This window comes from Lissotriton vulgaris, chromosome 12 (assembly GCF_964263255.1).
Source record: "Lissotriton vulgaris chromosome 12, aLisVul1.2, whole genome shotgun sequence".
NCBI classification, from domain to species: Eukaryota; Metazoa; Chordata; class Amphibia; order Caudata; family Salamandridae; genus Lissotriton; species Lissotriton vulgaris.
In genome coordinates, this window is record NC_141700.1 from 693577070 (window position 1) to 693595526 (window position 18457).

At 41.4% G+C, this 18457-nt stretch overlaps 1 protein-coding gene across 2 annotated transcripts in view; it reads right to left on the reverse strand.

Moving 5' to 3' along the window:
* Positions 1-18457, reverse strand: part of PLCG2 (phospholipase C gamma 2) — a 448457-nt gene that overhangs the window by 119998 nt on the left and 310002 nt on the right. For both annotated transcript variants that reach the window (XM_086945888.1, XM_086945889.1), the window contains 2 exons: positions 15862-16042; positions 3610-3678 (listed from right to left, as the gene is read on the reverse strand). In XM_086945888.1, the coding sequence (XP_086802014.1) occupies positions 3610-3678; positions 15862-16042 (250 nt within the window). The remainder of the gene's footprint in view (positions 1-3609; positions 3679-15861; positions 16043-18457) is intronic.

Sequence of the window (18457 nt, forward strand, 5' to 3'; positions counted from 1 at the left end):
TTTGTGGTAGGCACGGGGAGACAAAGCGATTTGCCTGGAATCACAGGATGCTGAGCTGATGCCGAGATTCGAACGTAGCTACCCAGCTCTAAAGTTCGCAAATCTAGAACTTGTGGCGGGAGGTGTGTCTAAAAGTGTATGTCGGTGATGGCCATCAATGAGAGAGACCTATGCATTTGAAATGGGTGGTGAAAAAATATGAGTATGTTGCTGGAGATGTGGGCCGCCGTACCACCAATGTACTTACCGGGTGAGGGTAAACACCCATTATTCCGCAACTTTCTTTCCGCATACCATCACTCCGCATACTTTCATTACGAAAGTACCATAACTCCGCAATGCCATTATAACGCATGGCGTTACATTTTATATGCTTTTACCACGCATACATTTACAACGAAAATAGTTGTAAATGCATGTATGGTAAAAGCATGTTTTTTAATGTTTGGATAAGGTAAGTATGGGTATAGGGGTATATGTTTTGAGGTACTGAGGTATATGTTTTTGGGGTGTTTGGGTATTTTAAGGGTTCAGATATAGTTTTGGGTTATGGGGTACAGGGGTAGTTTTAGGGTTTAGGGATAGGTATGGGTTTTGGGGTACAGGGGTATTTTTAGAGTTCAGGGCTAGGTTTGGGTTTTGGGGTACAGGGGTATTTTTAGGGTTCAGGGTTAGTTTGGGTTTTGGGGTACAGGGGTATTTTAAGGGTTCAGGGCTAGGTTTGCGTTTTGGGGTACAGGGGTATTTTAGGGTTCAGGGGTAGGTTTGGGTTTTGGGGTACAGGGGTATTTTTAGGGTTCAGGGCTAGGTTTGGGTTTTGGGGTACAGGGGTATTTTTAGGGTTCAGGGGTAGGTTTGGGTTTTGAGGTACAGGGGTATTTATAGGGTTCAGGGCTAGGTTTGGGTTTTGGGGTACAGGGGTATTTTTAGGGTTTTGGGATAGGTTTGGGTTTTGGGGTACAGGGTATATTTATAGGGTTAAGATGCGTTAGTGTTTAAGGGTGTTGGGGTATTTTAAGGAGTAAGGGTGGGTTATGATTATGGGGTGCAGGGGTATTTAAAGGGATCGGGGTGGGATTAGCACACAATATGAGATATGGCATGAAGGGCGGAACGTACCACACAACCCCATTGTTTGCTACGCCCCCAGCACACGCCCACAGCTCAACGCAGACACGCCCACAAGAGACTACTTTGCTGGGACAGTTCTTTTACCTTTTAAATGTATATGGTGGGCGTCTGCATAGCCTATGTCCTTCTGCTGCAACTGCCCTTTCCAACGCTGTATTGGGTGTTGTGATTGGTGCTGTGGTTCCTGAGATTATCCGCCTCAAAGGTTTGGGCTCTCTCTTTATTATATTAGTATAGATATATGTGGTTGTATGTGCTTAATCTTTTCCTCGTATTCTGCCGTGGTGACGCCGTACGTCGTTAAGAGGAAGCAGAAGTTTCTTTCCGTTTCCTCTTAAACAACGCCGATTGCCCGCACATTCTGACGTGATTTCAGGTGAGGTTTTTGTTTGGGGGGAGACCCCCCCAGCCCCACTTTTTTAATTTGAACCTCTACCACATATGCCTTTACTACATACCTCGTAGTAAGGGTATGTGTGGTAAAGGCTTTCGTGGTAACCACGCATGCGTTGTAATGCATGCGTGGTTAATGTATTCGTGGAAACGGCCGCGTTGTAGTGGCCGTTTCCCGATATATGTATAGGTCATGTGATCAAGGCTGACATTCGGCCGAAACGCGTCATGGCAGAATTATTGTGAGAAATGAAATCAAATAATTGCACGCAGTTGGATCTACGCTCGTTTTTTCTCCACGGAGGAGAATGTTGCAGACGAGGATTCTCGATATATATAAATATATATCTTTCGGTTTCATCACAGCTACCGCTCACTGCGCAGCGGATGCTTCCAGCACACGAGGACGTACTCACAAACACATCATTTCTCAGAAAAATGCTGGGCACTACGGGCTTGTTCAAAAAGTATATTTATTATAAATACATCATCTCGCCTTGGCTGACAAACGCGTTTCGCCCCCTGGCATTTATCAATGTCAGCATTTCTTTGTGATTAACAAATGAAATACCCCGTGATGCACGCCATGTTTCGACGCTTGACATAAAATAAGGACACATTTCATCATACCTTCACAATACTGGGTAAATGTGGTGACCATTTTAAGGTGCTTAATGTTTGACATTTCTCTTCTTGATCTTGCTTTGGTTTTAGTATTCATCTGCGCAAATTCATACGTTATCATAACCTAATAGTATTTAATTTCACCAAGATCATAATAAAATGTTACATTAATCTTAAATATATATATATATAGTCTGGTTCTGCTACGTTTGATAACTCCACTTATAGTTTATTAAGCCTTGAATGGGCCTATGTTTAGTTCATGTAGTTTGTTCATCTTTTCCTCCTCCATTCCAAATTTAACATAGAAATCCCACTTAAGCACAGCAATTCATCACGTCGATTCTCATGTGACTAAAGTGCAAAGAAGTGCTTTTATACATATATATACGCACACAAGCATACGCACACACACAAGAAATGCTCCTTCCGAAACCCAGGACCCTTTGAGGGGGGGTGCGTGAGCAGGCTGAGCGCACCGGTACAAGTCACTATGTAATGAAATGAATTTGTACTTGTAAAGCGCACTTATACCCCAACCGGGGTTTCCTGGAGCTGTACGCATACCGCTGTGGAACCCTTCCTGGCTTTTCCTTGTGAAATGTCCACTCCTGAGCACCACCAAGGTGAAGCCAGGCATCCCAGCGCTGTTGGGGCCGTTGTGGAGATTAAGTAAGCTATTGCCCAGAGTTGCAGAGTGGGACCCATGATTAGAATAGGCACCGAGGCAAGAATTATCAGGTCCGAGGAAATTGAGCCCAAGACCCGCCGAGGCGGGAATTGAATCCTGGTCCCGGACCAGACCTCTGCATCAGAGTCTGCCTCTCTAACCATTGAGCCACACTTCTCCACAGCAAGAGGTCACAGAAGTGAAAAACACACTCTCCGGACCCGGTCACAGATGCAGTATTAGGTTTAATCCTTAATTCCCATAACGTATTTCGACGGCCAATCAGTCTTGATCACATGAGAAAGCACCAGGAAGGAGTGTTGATACATAGCTGCTTGTACAAACATAAATGACGGGCAATGACTAGTACAATCCGTTATGAACTCATACTCTTGTGGCAGCCATGATGGAGAGGGGGTGGCTACCAGAGAACTATACAACAGTAATGTATTGTCAAAATTGATTGAGTCCCAAACATGAGGAAAGATTTCATAATGTAGAACAAGTGTTCGGTACATATTAATATACTGCACAATATACACAATCAACTCATGCATCTTATACACATAGAGTAAAATTGACCTCAATAGGCATTCACACAGGATACAGGTGTTGATATGTGTCAAAGATCAGGTACTGTCAGTCTGATAAATCATGTCTGCTAAATTGTACAGCCACCTGTGAGTGAATTCCAGCATACATTTTTCACTCAGTCTCTAACTCTCATTGCAACAGGGCAGTCTTATTCCATGAGACATGTGTATGGCATGTTCTGAAGTAACAATTCTTACCATTGATGGGGTTATTTCCGTGGGATCAACGTACATTTTAACATCATACAGTGCATTGATATCTTTCTTCTGAAATATAAAGAAAAGGATTTTTATAGCACCACACATGCACATCATTGATTCATCCTTTTATAGACCCTGCTGTTCTATGCCAGTCTTTCTATCATTGCTAACTTCCCTGGTAGCCACATCATGTCAACATCACAAAGGAATGGCTGCCTATAAGGCTGGAGGAGTTTAGGAAGACCTGCTAAACAGTACTGGACTGCTTCCACCTTTTTACAGTCCCTGTTCATGCTTCGCCTTTCCTTCTTGCTTCAAAATTGACCCAGGCCAAGCTTTACAGACCTGAGTGTGACTTCTGTCCTTGCACTTGTCGTGCCCTTTCCTTCCTTTCCAAATCTGTCTCTGCATGTCTTCTTGTGTGTGGAACCCTCCACCCACCCTTGTTGTGGTGAATTTACAGGTGTATGCTAATGTTATCCTACCATGCGACTTGCCCTATACACATCCTGGAGCGGTAGTATTTCTTAGGTCACATACTGAAACAGCAATTGGGAACATTCCTGGGCATTAACTAAGGCCTTCATTTCGGGATTAATCAATTTGGGAGATTCTGGTCAAAATGGGAACTGTGATTAATGTGGTAATTTTGCATGTTGTATTACTGCTTTCAAAATATCCTCAGAGTTTCCTGGAGACATATTCGCCAGGTCAAATCTGGCAAATTTCTCCATAAAAAAAGGTTCTGTAATGGGTAACTACCTGTGGAAATCAGTGTAGTAACACCAACTTTACTCTTATTTCTCCATGTCATAAGGGCTTATTTAAGAATTCTGTATCCTGAAATTATCAATGCTATTGGTATTGATATTTTGGGATGCCAAATTACTGAATGAGGAATTCTGATGCTATTGGCATTGCCCTTCTGTGATTCTATGGGACCCAGTTTACATTCCTACTAGGGCCTCAGCACTCGGAATGAGAGGTCTGCCTTTCTGGACCCCTGCTTGGTGCATCTTTGACTGTAGAACCTCACAGAGATTACAGGTATGATTTTAACTTTTTCTATTGTGCTACATAATCTCCCTCAAAGTGCCTCACTTACTATATACTTGAGGCATAAGAAAAGGTGTTAGATATCAGGTGATACCTCAATAAATTAAGGGCCTCATTTATGAAAAGTGAAGCATCGCCGCGAGAAAACAGCAATGCGTCACTTTTTTATTGCGCTCTCCTTGCGACACCAATGATGCGTCATATTTAAAGAATGACGCATAATGGCGCAAGGAGTTACAGATACGTCAGTATTTCTGAGGTATCTGTAGGCACAAAAATGACGCATTGGTGGAGTGTGTCACGAAAGTGACGCAACTCCATCAATGGGTCATTTCACATGGGCAAATCCCATTTCAAATGTGCCTGCATCAGTCCTACGCCTGCTGTGAGGCAGGCGTAAGATATTGACGCATTTGCGTCCTAGAAGTGGCGCAGGGAAATCTTACAGATTTCACTGGGTCACTTTATGACCCTTTCTTGCATCGGAACGCACCCCTGCATACATTATACCTGGCACAGGTATCATTCGGCAAAGGGGTTTACAAAGTGAAGCATATACCTAGATGCGTCACTTTGTAAATATGGCGCAACATGGCGCATTATTTACACTGCTGGTGCATCACGAAAAGTGACGCACCGGTGGTGTAAAAGTGAAATAAGGCCCTAAATTTGCATAGTGGGTTCAGGTAGTTCCACTGCATAAGATCTACAGTCTTGAAAGAACCACCTCTAGTAGCAAAGTCCTCTGCACAAACCCTCCTATTATGGAATTCATGCTCACAAACTAAGCTTTTTTACAGTGAAATGTGAGCATGATGCTGCTGTGTATTGGAAGCAGTTCAACAATTACATATTTGTTTTAGTCCATAGGTGTCCAACAGTTGAACATTTTTGTATTTCTGATTTAGGACATTCTGACACCAGAAACTACAGAAGTCACAGAAAAGCAAGTATGACATAGCTCTTTCACTGCTTAAAATTTGGATAGGCTATAGAAATTGTGCAATCCAACCTTGTGCATTAAGCATACAAAATCATTTATCAGAGGATATTAAATCCTGTGGATGTAACCTAGGTGACCAGAGTTTAATAGGTTGCGTTATTTTCAAGCCCACAAATATTTCCCGGACTTTTCCAATAGCATCTCCGAGTTTCTGCTTAGGGGGAACTTTTCTTTGAAAAGCATTTAAAAAAGAAGTTGATTTTGCCCTGATGTCGCAATCTCTGCTGCTAGCCAGTCAGGGCCTCTTCTTCCTCATCCCGAAAATGTGCCTACCTGGAGGGAGGATGGCCCAAGAGGTAGGCATTTTGAAGGTGTAAGAGGTATCCTACATTTTAAAGAATTATCTCCCAAGTGTGAACTTTATGTTAGGGACACTTAGCTTCGAGACTTCTCTTTTCAATAATGGTAAACGTATCATAAACTAGGTTCACTAAATTAAGACCTGTTAGTTGTATTTCATAGCACATAACAGTCCATTCAAAATAACAACCAGCATTTCATTCAAATAACCAGTTAAAAGATGATGAAAAGCAGCATAAGGATCAAAACAGCAGTGCACAGTAACACATTTCAAATGATACAATAGTGCATGAGCACTGACCCAGTTAAAATAGAACCACTAATATTTAATAATGGACAGTAGTACTGTAAAATACGGGACCTATTTTCCTCAAAGGTTAAATACCAATAAGCTTACTACTTTGTTTCCAACCTCTCTATATATTGTTTGCTGTGCAAAAGAGTATAGATATGATTTCTGCACAGTTAAAGCTCTGGCAGCCTTGATCAGGCCAGTATCTTACAAATAAAGATTTACATTATTGGGGCCTCAATTTAGAAAAATAAGTTAATGTGAAGTTAATGTGTAATTAGTCTCCATCCACTAATTCTAAGGATGCATATTAACAAATGCAGTTATGTGGCAAAACAATAATATGGCAGACATTATGAATTTGCAGAATCAACAGCAGTGGTGAGGGTGTGGAAGACTTGCTGATGAACTGGACATAGTGCATCACAGAGATGGCTACACCTAATCCAGGAATGTACTCGGTCCTCTCCAGGAACGTAAACGGGATGGGGAATAAGGTTAAGCGAGGATTAGTGGCCGCATATTTTAAAAGATTAAAACCAGAAGTCATTCTCCTGCAGGAGACTCACTTAAAAGGCACTGAATGTGGGTTGTTAGGTTGAGGGGCATATAAAACACTGGCACACGCTGGATTCTCTACCGGGGCGAGGGGTGTGGCAATACTCATAAGGAAAAACACACCCTTCAGGCTAGAACGCACTATGACAGACCCCAATGGTACATATGTAGCAACCAAAGGAGTGTGGAACAGAAGACACATCACCTTTATTAGTGTATATGCATCTCTTAAGCTCCAAAGGCAAACAATGGAGAAGCTTACAGCAATTCTATTGGAGGCGGGCTCTGACACCCACATTATTGGCGGTGACTTTAATGACGTGATGGATCCCACAAGTGACTGTACGACTGTCCCAACGGGAGAATCCAAAGAGACGCCGCTCAAACGATTCGCCGATACATAAACACTCACAGATATATGGCGTAGGCAGCACCCCCAGACTAGAGCTTATTCCTTTTATTCAGGAGCCCACAATGCTTTCTCGAGGATAGATTACATATTTTCTCCGATGGGTGAAATAGGAGAGATACACAAGGTAGAATATTTGGCAAGAAACCTCTCAGATCACACACCCTTATGGCTTACAGCAGGCACCCGTACACAACGAAAGAACAGGGAATGGAAACTGAACCCATGGGAACTCAAAGACACTTAGGTTGCTAGGGAACTCAGGGTAGACACAGAGCTGTATCTCAGAGAGAATGTGGGGTCGGTAGACTCGGCCATTACACTATGGGAGGCATACAAACCCATATTACGGGATAGGGCACAAAATATTATAGCCCACAAAAAACAGAAAGAGGAAGAGGATATCACTGGGTTGGAATCTCGATTACTACAGCTCGAGTCACAGGCAACTACGGGTAATAATCCCTCTCTGCTACGCAGCCTACAACTCCTTAGACAGGAATATATTGCACTGGCCAAAAAAGACGCGCAGCACACGATCTAAGCCATGCACAGGCGTTTGTATGACGTAGGTGACAAAACAGGTAGATTGCTAGTCTGGCTTAGCAAAAAAGAGCTTGACAGTAGATGGGTTTCGCAGATACAGACAGTGGACGGACAAACTCATCTGACCCCAGTTGCAATAGCTAACGCCTTTGCGGACTACTACGAGACCTTTTACATGCAACGTGAATTAGCCGGGCTATCACAGATCCAAGTATATCTTAGGGCAATACAGCTCCCCAAATTAGCAGACAGCGACTCAAAGACAGTTGACAGCCATTGACCAGTTGAAAACTGGGAAGGCCCCAGGGTCTAATGGGCTCCCTCCGGAATTCTTTTAGCAACACGCAATGCTCTTTGGCCCACACCTCCTTCAATTATACTTGGAGACGCATGAGATGGGAAGCCTCCCCAGAGACTTGCGGGCAGCCACGATTATGGTAATCCCTAAAAAAGACAGACCACCACAGGTGTGTAGCTCGTATGACCTTTTCCCTTCTAAACATGGAGACTAAGATACTAGCCAGAATACTAGCAAACAGGATCACAGCGGTTATCACTGGTCTCTTTCATAGAGACCAGTCCGACTTTATGCCCAAAAGGTCTACATGTTCAACCTGAGGAGACTGCATAATTGGCTGGAGGTGGTGAACAAACGAGAAGATCCGCAGTTTCTGCACCTCATTTTGTCCCTTGATGCCGAAAAGGCATTTGACACTGTCCACTGGCCCTTTATCATGCCTGCTTTAGAGGAGTTTGGATTTGGTCTGGTATTCAGGCGTTGGATCGCCGTAATCTATGAAAGACCCATGGCTAGGGTTAGAGTTAACGGGGTAGTGTCACAGGAATTCCCTATAGGTAGGGGCACTCGACAGGGATGTTCACTATCCCCCTGCTTTTTGCTCTGGTGCTGGCACCACTCGCTTGTGTGATCCGAATACACCCGGACTTAACAGGATTCCGAATTGGAGAGAATGAGGGGACCGACGAACGCATATCTCTATATGCTGATGACATAATAATGTATGTCACCAACCCAGAAACGACACTCCTTACCATTATGAACAGTTGTGAAACATATGGCACACATGCGGGATATAAAATCAACTATGGAAAATCATACTTATACCCAGCAGACAAGAGCGGTGGCTATACAGTTGGCCCAAGCCAACTCCAGTTGGCACAAGAGGGCATAAAATACCTAGGGATCTATGTCACAATGAATACGACAATGGCGCTGGATCACAACCTTTATAGGGTGCTCAGGGAATACTGCGCAGACGTGGAGAGATAGAGACCCTTACCACTGACATTGCTAGGCAGGGCAGCACTGTACAAAATGATAGTGCTTCCAAAATTCCTTTACTTACTGCAAAACACCTATCAGCTAATACCCACTGAGGTGTTTAAAAAAATTGATGACGTGATATGGGCATTTCTTTGGGACGGGAGTCCACCGAGGATAGCGCTGGCGACGCTAGAACGCAACCAATATAATGGCGGAATCTCCCTGCCAGATCTTCGGGAATATTATTGGGCAGCCCACCTAGTTGTTGTGAATGAATAGCAACACATAGAGGGTGATCACCCGACATACATGCTTGAACGCACACAGTTTACCAAGCGCCTATACATGCATTACATATATGGGGGAGGGGCGCTGGACAGCTCCTGACAGCGACAGGTATCATGGTAACAGCATGGAAAGAGGCTGAACGACAAATGAAATGAGGTAACCGGGTCAGCAAAGAAGCCCCGCTGTGGGTGGGGAACCGGCTCCAGGAAATCACAAAATTGTGGTACCTGCTAGGTATTTCACAACTAAAAGACATACTACACCGTAAAGAGCTGGTCACTTTCGCCCACCTTCAGGCTGAGTATGATATGAACACAACTCAAAACTACAAGTACTTGTAACTGGCCCATGCATGGCGGGCGCAACACATCTAAATTACACCGTTTGGTCCGCTCACATGACCGGTTAAGGACCAATCATTAAACTGCTCTGTATTACGCAAGGCCCGGCTGTCATGGAAACTTCTATTGCACGATCCGATCACATGATCGGCTGAGGACCAATCAGCGAACGGCTCTTAACCAAAGCCTCCACTCCGTCCTGGTACCCCCCCAACCGGCTCGGAAGGCGGCAAAGAGGTACCGACAGAGAGGTGAGATGTATGTAAGTTTTGTTCAGTACTTTTGCTGTCGCCATGATACTCTTTTAAGAAGAGCGTAAAACTTATGACCTGTTTAATTTCTGCCTTACTATCATCTTAAAGACCAAGCTCACTTTGGCGCTAAAATTCTGTTCGGGGTGAAGCAGATATGACTTGTTTAGTGCAACGGCAAAGAACCTTGGCGGTTTTCACTATAGCCTACATATCTTGCGTGGGGCCTTTAAAATCGGGCCATATGAGTACCAAGGAGTACTGAATATCCCCACCTCGCTAATATAGAGGCAAATACTTACCAGCCGCCGAGTCCCTGTGAGACTCGGTATGTAACCTGACATAATCAGCCAAGACCCTTGCTCTCAAACAGTCATCATAATAAAACTTTGGGTCTAATTTATGATGTGTTTTCTCACATATTCTTTTGAAACAGAAACCCCATGTCAGATAATTCTCAGGGTACTAGTGGTGTGTACTATTTTCAATTGACTAGGAGACGACGACATATCTTTGTTTTTGCTTCCTTTTTATTATAGCGGTGCTTCCCTCGTTTCCTGAGCCGTTGCCAGGCGGGGTGGAGCCCACTGCTTCGACTACAAGGGTAAGACGAAGTACACCATGCTACATGCAAGCATTACATTCAAGTGTCTTCATGTTGATAAATTACAGAACCAATGTGTTGTTATACCAAAACAATTAGGTCACAGTTAAATGTGGATTAATTACACGTTACTATGTCTGTGTTTATGTGGTCATTTTACTGGTCTTTGTCTGTGTCTTTTCTCTCCCTGGCAGTGACATACAAAACATCTGCGAGTAAAGACTACACCTAGGAAATCAGGTGATCTTTTTTCATGTTGCAGCTTGTTTAATATGTAGTCACTTTTTAACATTTCACAACACTTTTGCAGTAGCATTATTTAATATCCAGGTCCTGATGAAAGCAATGGACTCCTTAGTCCCTTTAATTTGCTGAAACATGTTGACCATTTTTACATCTAGGTAGATATTTGTTAAATCTACCCTTGCTGCTCTTTTAATATTGGTGGAGCGAGCATAAAACAGAATAAAATTATTTTCATTCCTGCTCCCTCACCCAATTTTATTTTCACTAAGCACACTTTTCTTCACTAGCACTGCAAATCAGTCACCCTCATTTTTATTGATGGGTAGTTTGTGACACTCTAAACCATATTGGTCACTACTAGGTTCACAAGAGGTTATAATATCTGACCTTCCATCTTAACCGGTAGTGGACCTATTATATGGTTAACAGGAATCCCAAATGATGAAGGGCGGTTCTGAGTGGTGACTGATGGGTATCCTGTTAGGGATCACAGGATACTTATCTATGTTTCTTTATAGTTTTTGAATGGTTTGACACAGACTTTTTTAGTTTAATGTACCACACATAGACTTTAAAGACCCTTTGACACTTTTGTGTTTCATATGGGCGCAACACATAGCCACCACCAACATCCCCGAATACGTATCTTTAGAGGGACAACACCTGATGGGGGAGTTAGAGGAAAAGGCGGTTTCATGGACATATAGAACAATCATTAATAATAAGCCAGACACATTGCAGAAGCTGCAGACTAAATGGGAGTCAAAGTTGGGGGAGATGGAGGACTTAGATTGGGAAATGGCTTTGATGCATCCTCAAGAGGTGGCCATTAAGTCACGGCTCAGATTGATTCAATTCAAATATCTGCATAGAGTTTACTATGACAGAGCGCGTCTACATTGCATATGGAGGGCGGAAACACCTGATTGTTTGCGCTGTAGAGCGTCAGTGGGTACATTCTTTCACACAATATGGGAATGTTCAAAAATACAGCTGTACTGGGCTACCCTGTTGGAGGAGCTGGGAAATATTCTGGAAGAGACAATTCCACTCAATCCCCAATTTGTTCTGCTAGGAATATCCACCGAAATTGATCTCCCCGAACGAATGTTAACTTTACTTCAATTAGGATTAGTGGTGGCGAAACACAACCTGGCTAAGGCATGGGGGGGCTGTGATGAATCCGTCTCTGGTTGAATAGAAAAAGAGTATGGATATGTACATGTTGGGGGAAAAGAAAACTTACAAAGCACAGGGCTGTCCCAAAAATTCTGGAAAATATGGAAACCATGGCTCACACACTATGGACTCTCCATCTCTGATTCACAATGATCTCCTACGGTGGGTGTCCGGGTGGAGGGAAAGGAAGGGGCCCACTGTGATGTGCTGGTATATGATACAGTCATTTGATTGTCTGCCACTGCTATTTGAATATGATGCAGACGTTATGTTGAATATGCTAATATGTTTTGCTGCTGAACAACGTTTTTGTAATGCAATTAAGAAAATGCCAATCAACATTTTTTTTTAAATAATGTAATCTTGGCCGCCTACTGGAGGTCCCCAGTCTAAACTTGGCAGAGAGAAAAGAGAGTAGGGGGAGTTGCCCAATCTAAGCAGTTCTCAATGCTGGTAAAAATTTGTATAGCAGGTATGTTGGGCTCAAGGAAATAGCCATCATCTTGTTAAAGCCTTCAATTGCAGAGTGCTTCCAAAAGAGTGTGCAAGCTAGCTTTCCTTTGCTTTTGTAGGTCAGACTACAGATTTTGGAGGACCAAATTTGCTAGAGTTCTGTGACTTTGTAAAAACTGGGGGTTGTATCAAACTGCTTCCAGTAATTTAAACACCAGAAAGTGCCTTTTGACTTAAAGAATCAATAAGACAGGTGACTTTAATTGTGGCAAACATATTCTTACGTAGCAGCATCATCCGATAGCACCTCGAGACCCACACGGGTAAAACAGCCGCACTCTATAAATCTGGATTGATTGATAACATGATAGCACTATCAACTGTAACCTTGATACCTGTACCGTAAAAAATAATTCATAAATTGTATTAGGTCTCCAAGCACAGCCTGGACTAAAAGGGTCCTTGGCCCAAATGGCCTGCTAGCTGCAGTCTTTAAGAACAAGTTTCTCAGTGAGTAAGCTACTCCCTTATTTGCTCACTGCATTCAGACTAACATTATGCCTGTAAAGTGGAGGCACTCATTCAATATCTGATATAAAAAGGACTGGCATTCAGATCCAGCTTTTGCATTATTAGATATTGAGGGCAAATGCATGCAAATATCTTCTGAAAAAAACTGAAAGAGTGGGCTGATAAAAACATTTCTAGCCCCTAATAACAAACTTGTTTTTGGCAGAGTTCTGGGACAGATGATGACGTGCACTTTATTTCTAAGTTCAACCGTTTACACATATGAAGGGTTTCTCCCCATATGCCGCTGTTAATGATCTAAAATCTGCAGTGATATGCAGAGCCTGGACAGTGAGCATAGAAGTATTATGATAGCAAATGTTTATAATCAAACATCAACCTGTAAATAGCATTGCCTGATATTGTCTAGGAAAAAAACCTCCACTTGTAATCATTATGTTTACAATTGAGACTTAAATGAGCAAGCATTTGCAATGCAATATGTCTTGCATTTGTTAAAGTTAGACCTGTTGGCATTGAAAATAACACATTTTCTTACTTTTGTTTTTTATTTGCAGTGGAGTTATTATATTTGCTTAGCACTATTGCCAATGATATGAAAAAGCAAAAGTAAAAAACATTGTGATTTTCAATGCCAACAGCTTTAACTTTAATAAATGCAAAACCTATTGCATTGGAAATGCAATCGGTCTCACATTTGTTGAAATTGGTGTTATTGACATTACAAATGCCAATTTTTTTTTTTACTGGGCAATGGTGCAGGGTGCAGTACTATATGTGGCCAAAACAGGTCCCATGGGCCCACACATAGTACTGCACCATGCAAAGTTGGAGGTATTGGCATTATAAATGCCAATGTATTTTATCTAGCCATTTTGCAGGGTGCAGTAACATATGTAGTGAATAGAGGTTCCATGGGACCTCTTTTGCCCACATATAGTACTGCACCATGCAAAGTTAGAGTTATTGGTATTATAAATGCCAGTGTTTTTTACCTAGCCATGCTGCAGGGTGCAGTACCATATGTGGAAAAAAGAGACCCCATGGGACCTCGTTTGCCCACATATAGTACTGCTCCCTGCAAAGTTAGAGTTATTGGCATTATAAATGCCAATGTTGTTTTACGTAGCCATGCTGCAGGGTGCAGTACCATATGTGGAAAAAGAGGCCCCATGGGACCTCTTTTGGCCACATATGGTACTGCACCCTGCAGAAGATATGGCAAATCCACCCTACCCATAATGCATTGCGTGCAAGACAGTACCACGAGTACATTCAAATAGCTATGTCCAAACATACAATTAGTAGCTCTGAAAATATGAAAGAATTATTATATTAATTCCGGGTTTGGTTGTACTCTGTGTGGAGCTGATGAAGGGAAATGTGTTGAAGGACTCAAATAAATGTGAAATGTGCCAGTGAGTAAAGTAACCACTGCCAGCCTTGCTTAGGACCAAGCATGTGTCCTGCCTGAAGCCCTTTACCAAGATCGTGCTCTGAGGCTGTGATTGAAAAATAGGGAGTAACAACACACTGGGTGTCCTCATGAAAGGTTACCAGAAGAGACAGGGCGGTACTAAGGAGGGACTACCAAGCCTATTGACCAATTAAAAGCCACCATTTACAAAGGACAAGGACAGGAGCCAATTAAAAAGATGGGCAGAAACTGTGATGATCTTTATGCCCATATCCTGAATACAGCGTATCTCGAAGAGACTGAGCAAGCACTGCCTAGGCAAGACCCAAACAGGAGGGAGGGTGTCCTCAAGCAATAATTATTGTTAGGCACACTATGATACCTTTTACGTAGTAATTACTGTGGAATTACCAACATGATTAATATCTATTATTCATGTTTCTGTACCTTACATTACACAGTTTACAACCGGAAAATGAACATTATTGAAGCATTTTACTCTATCTGTACAAATAGAATGATTTACATCAATGTATCTTTTCACTTTGAACATTTTATTGGTAACAGACACCCTGCTTGTGTGATTAACATTTGTATATTTGTGGCATCTATGGTATCACTAGTTTTATTCTTGGTAATGATTTTAAGTAATCAAACAATACATATTTTTTCAAATGAATTGATTGTTCAAAGTTGCAGCCTGAATAAACACAACGTTTTAAATTTGATCTTGGATTCAGCAATTAATTAAGCTCAGTCTCCTCATACTTTCAGAGATGGTTAAATGTAGCAGGAATTGAGCTCCAGAATTCTGGTTCTCTTTGATTGAGCCAGTCCTTAACATACATAGCTGCTGTTACAGATAACTGATATGATTTGCCGAAATAAAGCTATTTTAATTGATAAAATAACTGGTATGATAACCCTAAACCTATCTTTTATTTTACCACGAATATAGGATATTTTGGTATCAGTGTCTGTACTCACGGTAGTCCCTACTTTATACTAATACAGTATATTTAGGAGTAGTAGCAAATCAAGTAATTACATTAGAGAAGTTGGAAATTGCAGTATTAAACCCTATGCTTATGGGGTTTGGACCATAAGGGGCAAATAAATTCTGGTAATAATGTTAGCACAAGTTATTTTACATTTATTTGAAAACACATTTTTTTATTTTACCTCTGTGTCTCCCAATTCTGAATTTCATTTACAAGGTCCAACTCTCAGGGAATTCCTCTGGCAAATACACCCTGTTGTACTATAATTGTTCTCACAAGGAGTTTAAAAGTATATTGTTTTTCACCATGTCTCATTAATCTCTCTGATCCTCCTTGCACAATCTGAATCATGAACGCTGTCCTTACAAAGGCATGACTAGAGTTCCTAGAATGCATTTGTTTCTGAAAATATGAACTGTCAGCAAATAGACTATGAAAAATAATTTTCAAGTAAGAAACACAAATTGGAAAATATTAGCAAACACTTACGACACTGTATCGCTCCAACAACTCCTCCGTCACGGGGTACCGCAGCTTCATCTTTCGGTACAGAGGATGGTTTTCATAGTATGTCACCAGCTCCACCAAGGTTTCAAAATAAGCAGATTTACCCAAGACAAAATGGCGACCCTCTTGTGCAATTCGACAGTGTTTCACCTTTCCTTCTGCCCTGCAGTAGGCAAGAACATCGACTTACTGGAAAAAATGTATTCGCTATCACAAAAAGTATAAGTTGCTTTAACTGAGCCCTGTCCTCAAGATGGTGTATTTAGTGTGCTACTGTAATAGCTCATTAATTGAGAATGTGCATATATGGAAAGCCCTTTGTGTCTCACTGTTATTTTGGAACAGTGCAAATGGTGTTCAAAAAGTACCATACTTTTTTCTCATTTGTTTTCTCATTTGTATATTCTCTGCCACACTATGATAACCAAAGTTCCACGACTTTCCAAAACATATACATGATACATTTTGTGCTGCATATTCTTATAATTTTACAATGAAACAACCTCGTTTTAAATTAAATTGATCACATAAATCTTCGGGAGAATGCCCAGCTTAAGTAAACCCAGTTTATATCAAAATATGATATTCTCAAAGGATCAGTTTTCCTAATACTGTGGTCATATTTTAAAGGATTCCAAAGATTACACATCTATTCATGATCTGATGTCTTACCCAACTTACCCCAAAGGGCTTCCCTGGGAAACCTTACATAATAATTATGGAACTGGAGTAAATGTGCTGATGAGCTACAGTACTTTGATCTTACATAGCCTTGTATACTTTCAATGAGTGCATGTGAAATCATTGGTAAATTAAAAATATATCAGCTCAAAAACAACACTATTTTAAGTTACATCCCATAATTGATACCTTTTCAGTCTCATCCAGTGAATGGGTGGAATCTACGCTTCACTCTAGAGGACATCCTATGATTCTAGAGCACAGACTTTTTTAGTAACCATTAAAGCTGGAGACAAAAAAGGGTACAGAAGAGGATGATAGGGTAGAAGGTTAGGCAATAGTCCTCTTGATTCTCTGGGTTACTAATGAAAAAGCCAAGGGACTCAAGAGATTTAAAACACATTCTGGCTCCCGCTGCACAACTCGGCTGATTTTGAAAGTGAGGAACTTGGACTGAAACACACCAATTTAGTTTCTTAATTTGCATATTTCAAGAAACAACCATTGCCTTGGTAACTGGGTGTTTTGCTCATCTGTCCTTGGTTAGGAAGCTCTTGCTTACCCCTTCATAAATATTGCTGAAAATGCTGAGCATATATGTACTTGTCTGTTTGAAAGGCATTCTAAAGAGAGTATCTATTATAATGGTTTTTGTAGTCAACAGAAAAGGGTGGTGCTATAGCAACACCTGTCTTGACCTCCAATACAATATCATCAGTTAGTGTGTGAAAAAATATTTTCCAGACAAAGGGAGATACATTACTCAGTGGTGGAATTCCTGAATCAAATAAGCTATTCACGGCATCTGGTAGTGACACTTAATGCCATACAATTAATAGTGTTCTTCAATATGGTCCCTGCACAATATCTAAATGAGATCACATTATTTTGATAATCTCTGAGCACATTTCTCAATTTCAATATCAAGTAGCTTTAGTTTAAAAAGAAATCTGGCTGGGGATAAAAGTGGTAAATGAAATCTCTACATTTCTGTCTGGGAATTATGATTTTGAGGTTTTATGATCTTTTTGTCTTACGTGATTGCAAGATTGGTAATTGAGTTACTGGACATCTTTTATGTGTTGCACAATAACAAACACTTCCTATAATCAGCAGGAAATGATGTGATATTACAACCAGCTATTCAAATGATAATTTTTACTTCTGGGCCATTTTTATTTTTTTGCTGCTAGAATAAACATTCAGAATTGCCAGTAGATACAGACTTTTCCTCATGTATTGCTCAATGTAGAGTGGTGGGAAGTAAATACAGCTGAAAGGGATTTTATAATGTATTATGGGCTCTGTCCTTTCTGCGTACTTGCTCGATTGGTTCATATAAGGGGCAATGTAATCTGGTTGTGACAACTTCTATTTCATGTAGATTATAGCCCTCTCTTTAGTGAAAGCAAGAATGTGTGCATCACTGAAGGAAAGCCAACATCTTTCTATTCCTCATGGAGGCTGGGATGAGTCTCATTTAGCATGACGCTTAGAAGTAACATTGGCAGACTTTCCTTTTTCTGTTATATCAACATGTGCCAGTAGTGGAATCAGGACTCTTGCAAAGGGACCAGGGTGAGGGCTTGTTGATCTTCTTTAAAAATTGTGTCTGTGGTAATGTAGTAGAAAAGTCAATGGCATTCCTCCCAAATGCCAGGGACTTTAGGACAGCATCCAAAGGTAATTAGTTATCCATTACCAAAAGAACTGAATTTTGACCTGCTGTTTCACAACTAGGGGGGTAGTGTGGGTGTCTGGAGGGGTTGGTCCTACCTTGTCAACAATCAGTCATAAACCTTGTGCTAAGTGGCAGGGGTTGTACATGTGCAAGTGTAGAACAGTAACAGGAAACTACAGCCTTCAATAACGCTAGGTAATGACAGCATATATCCAA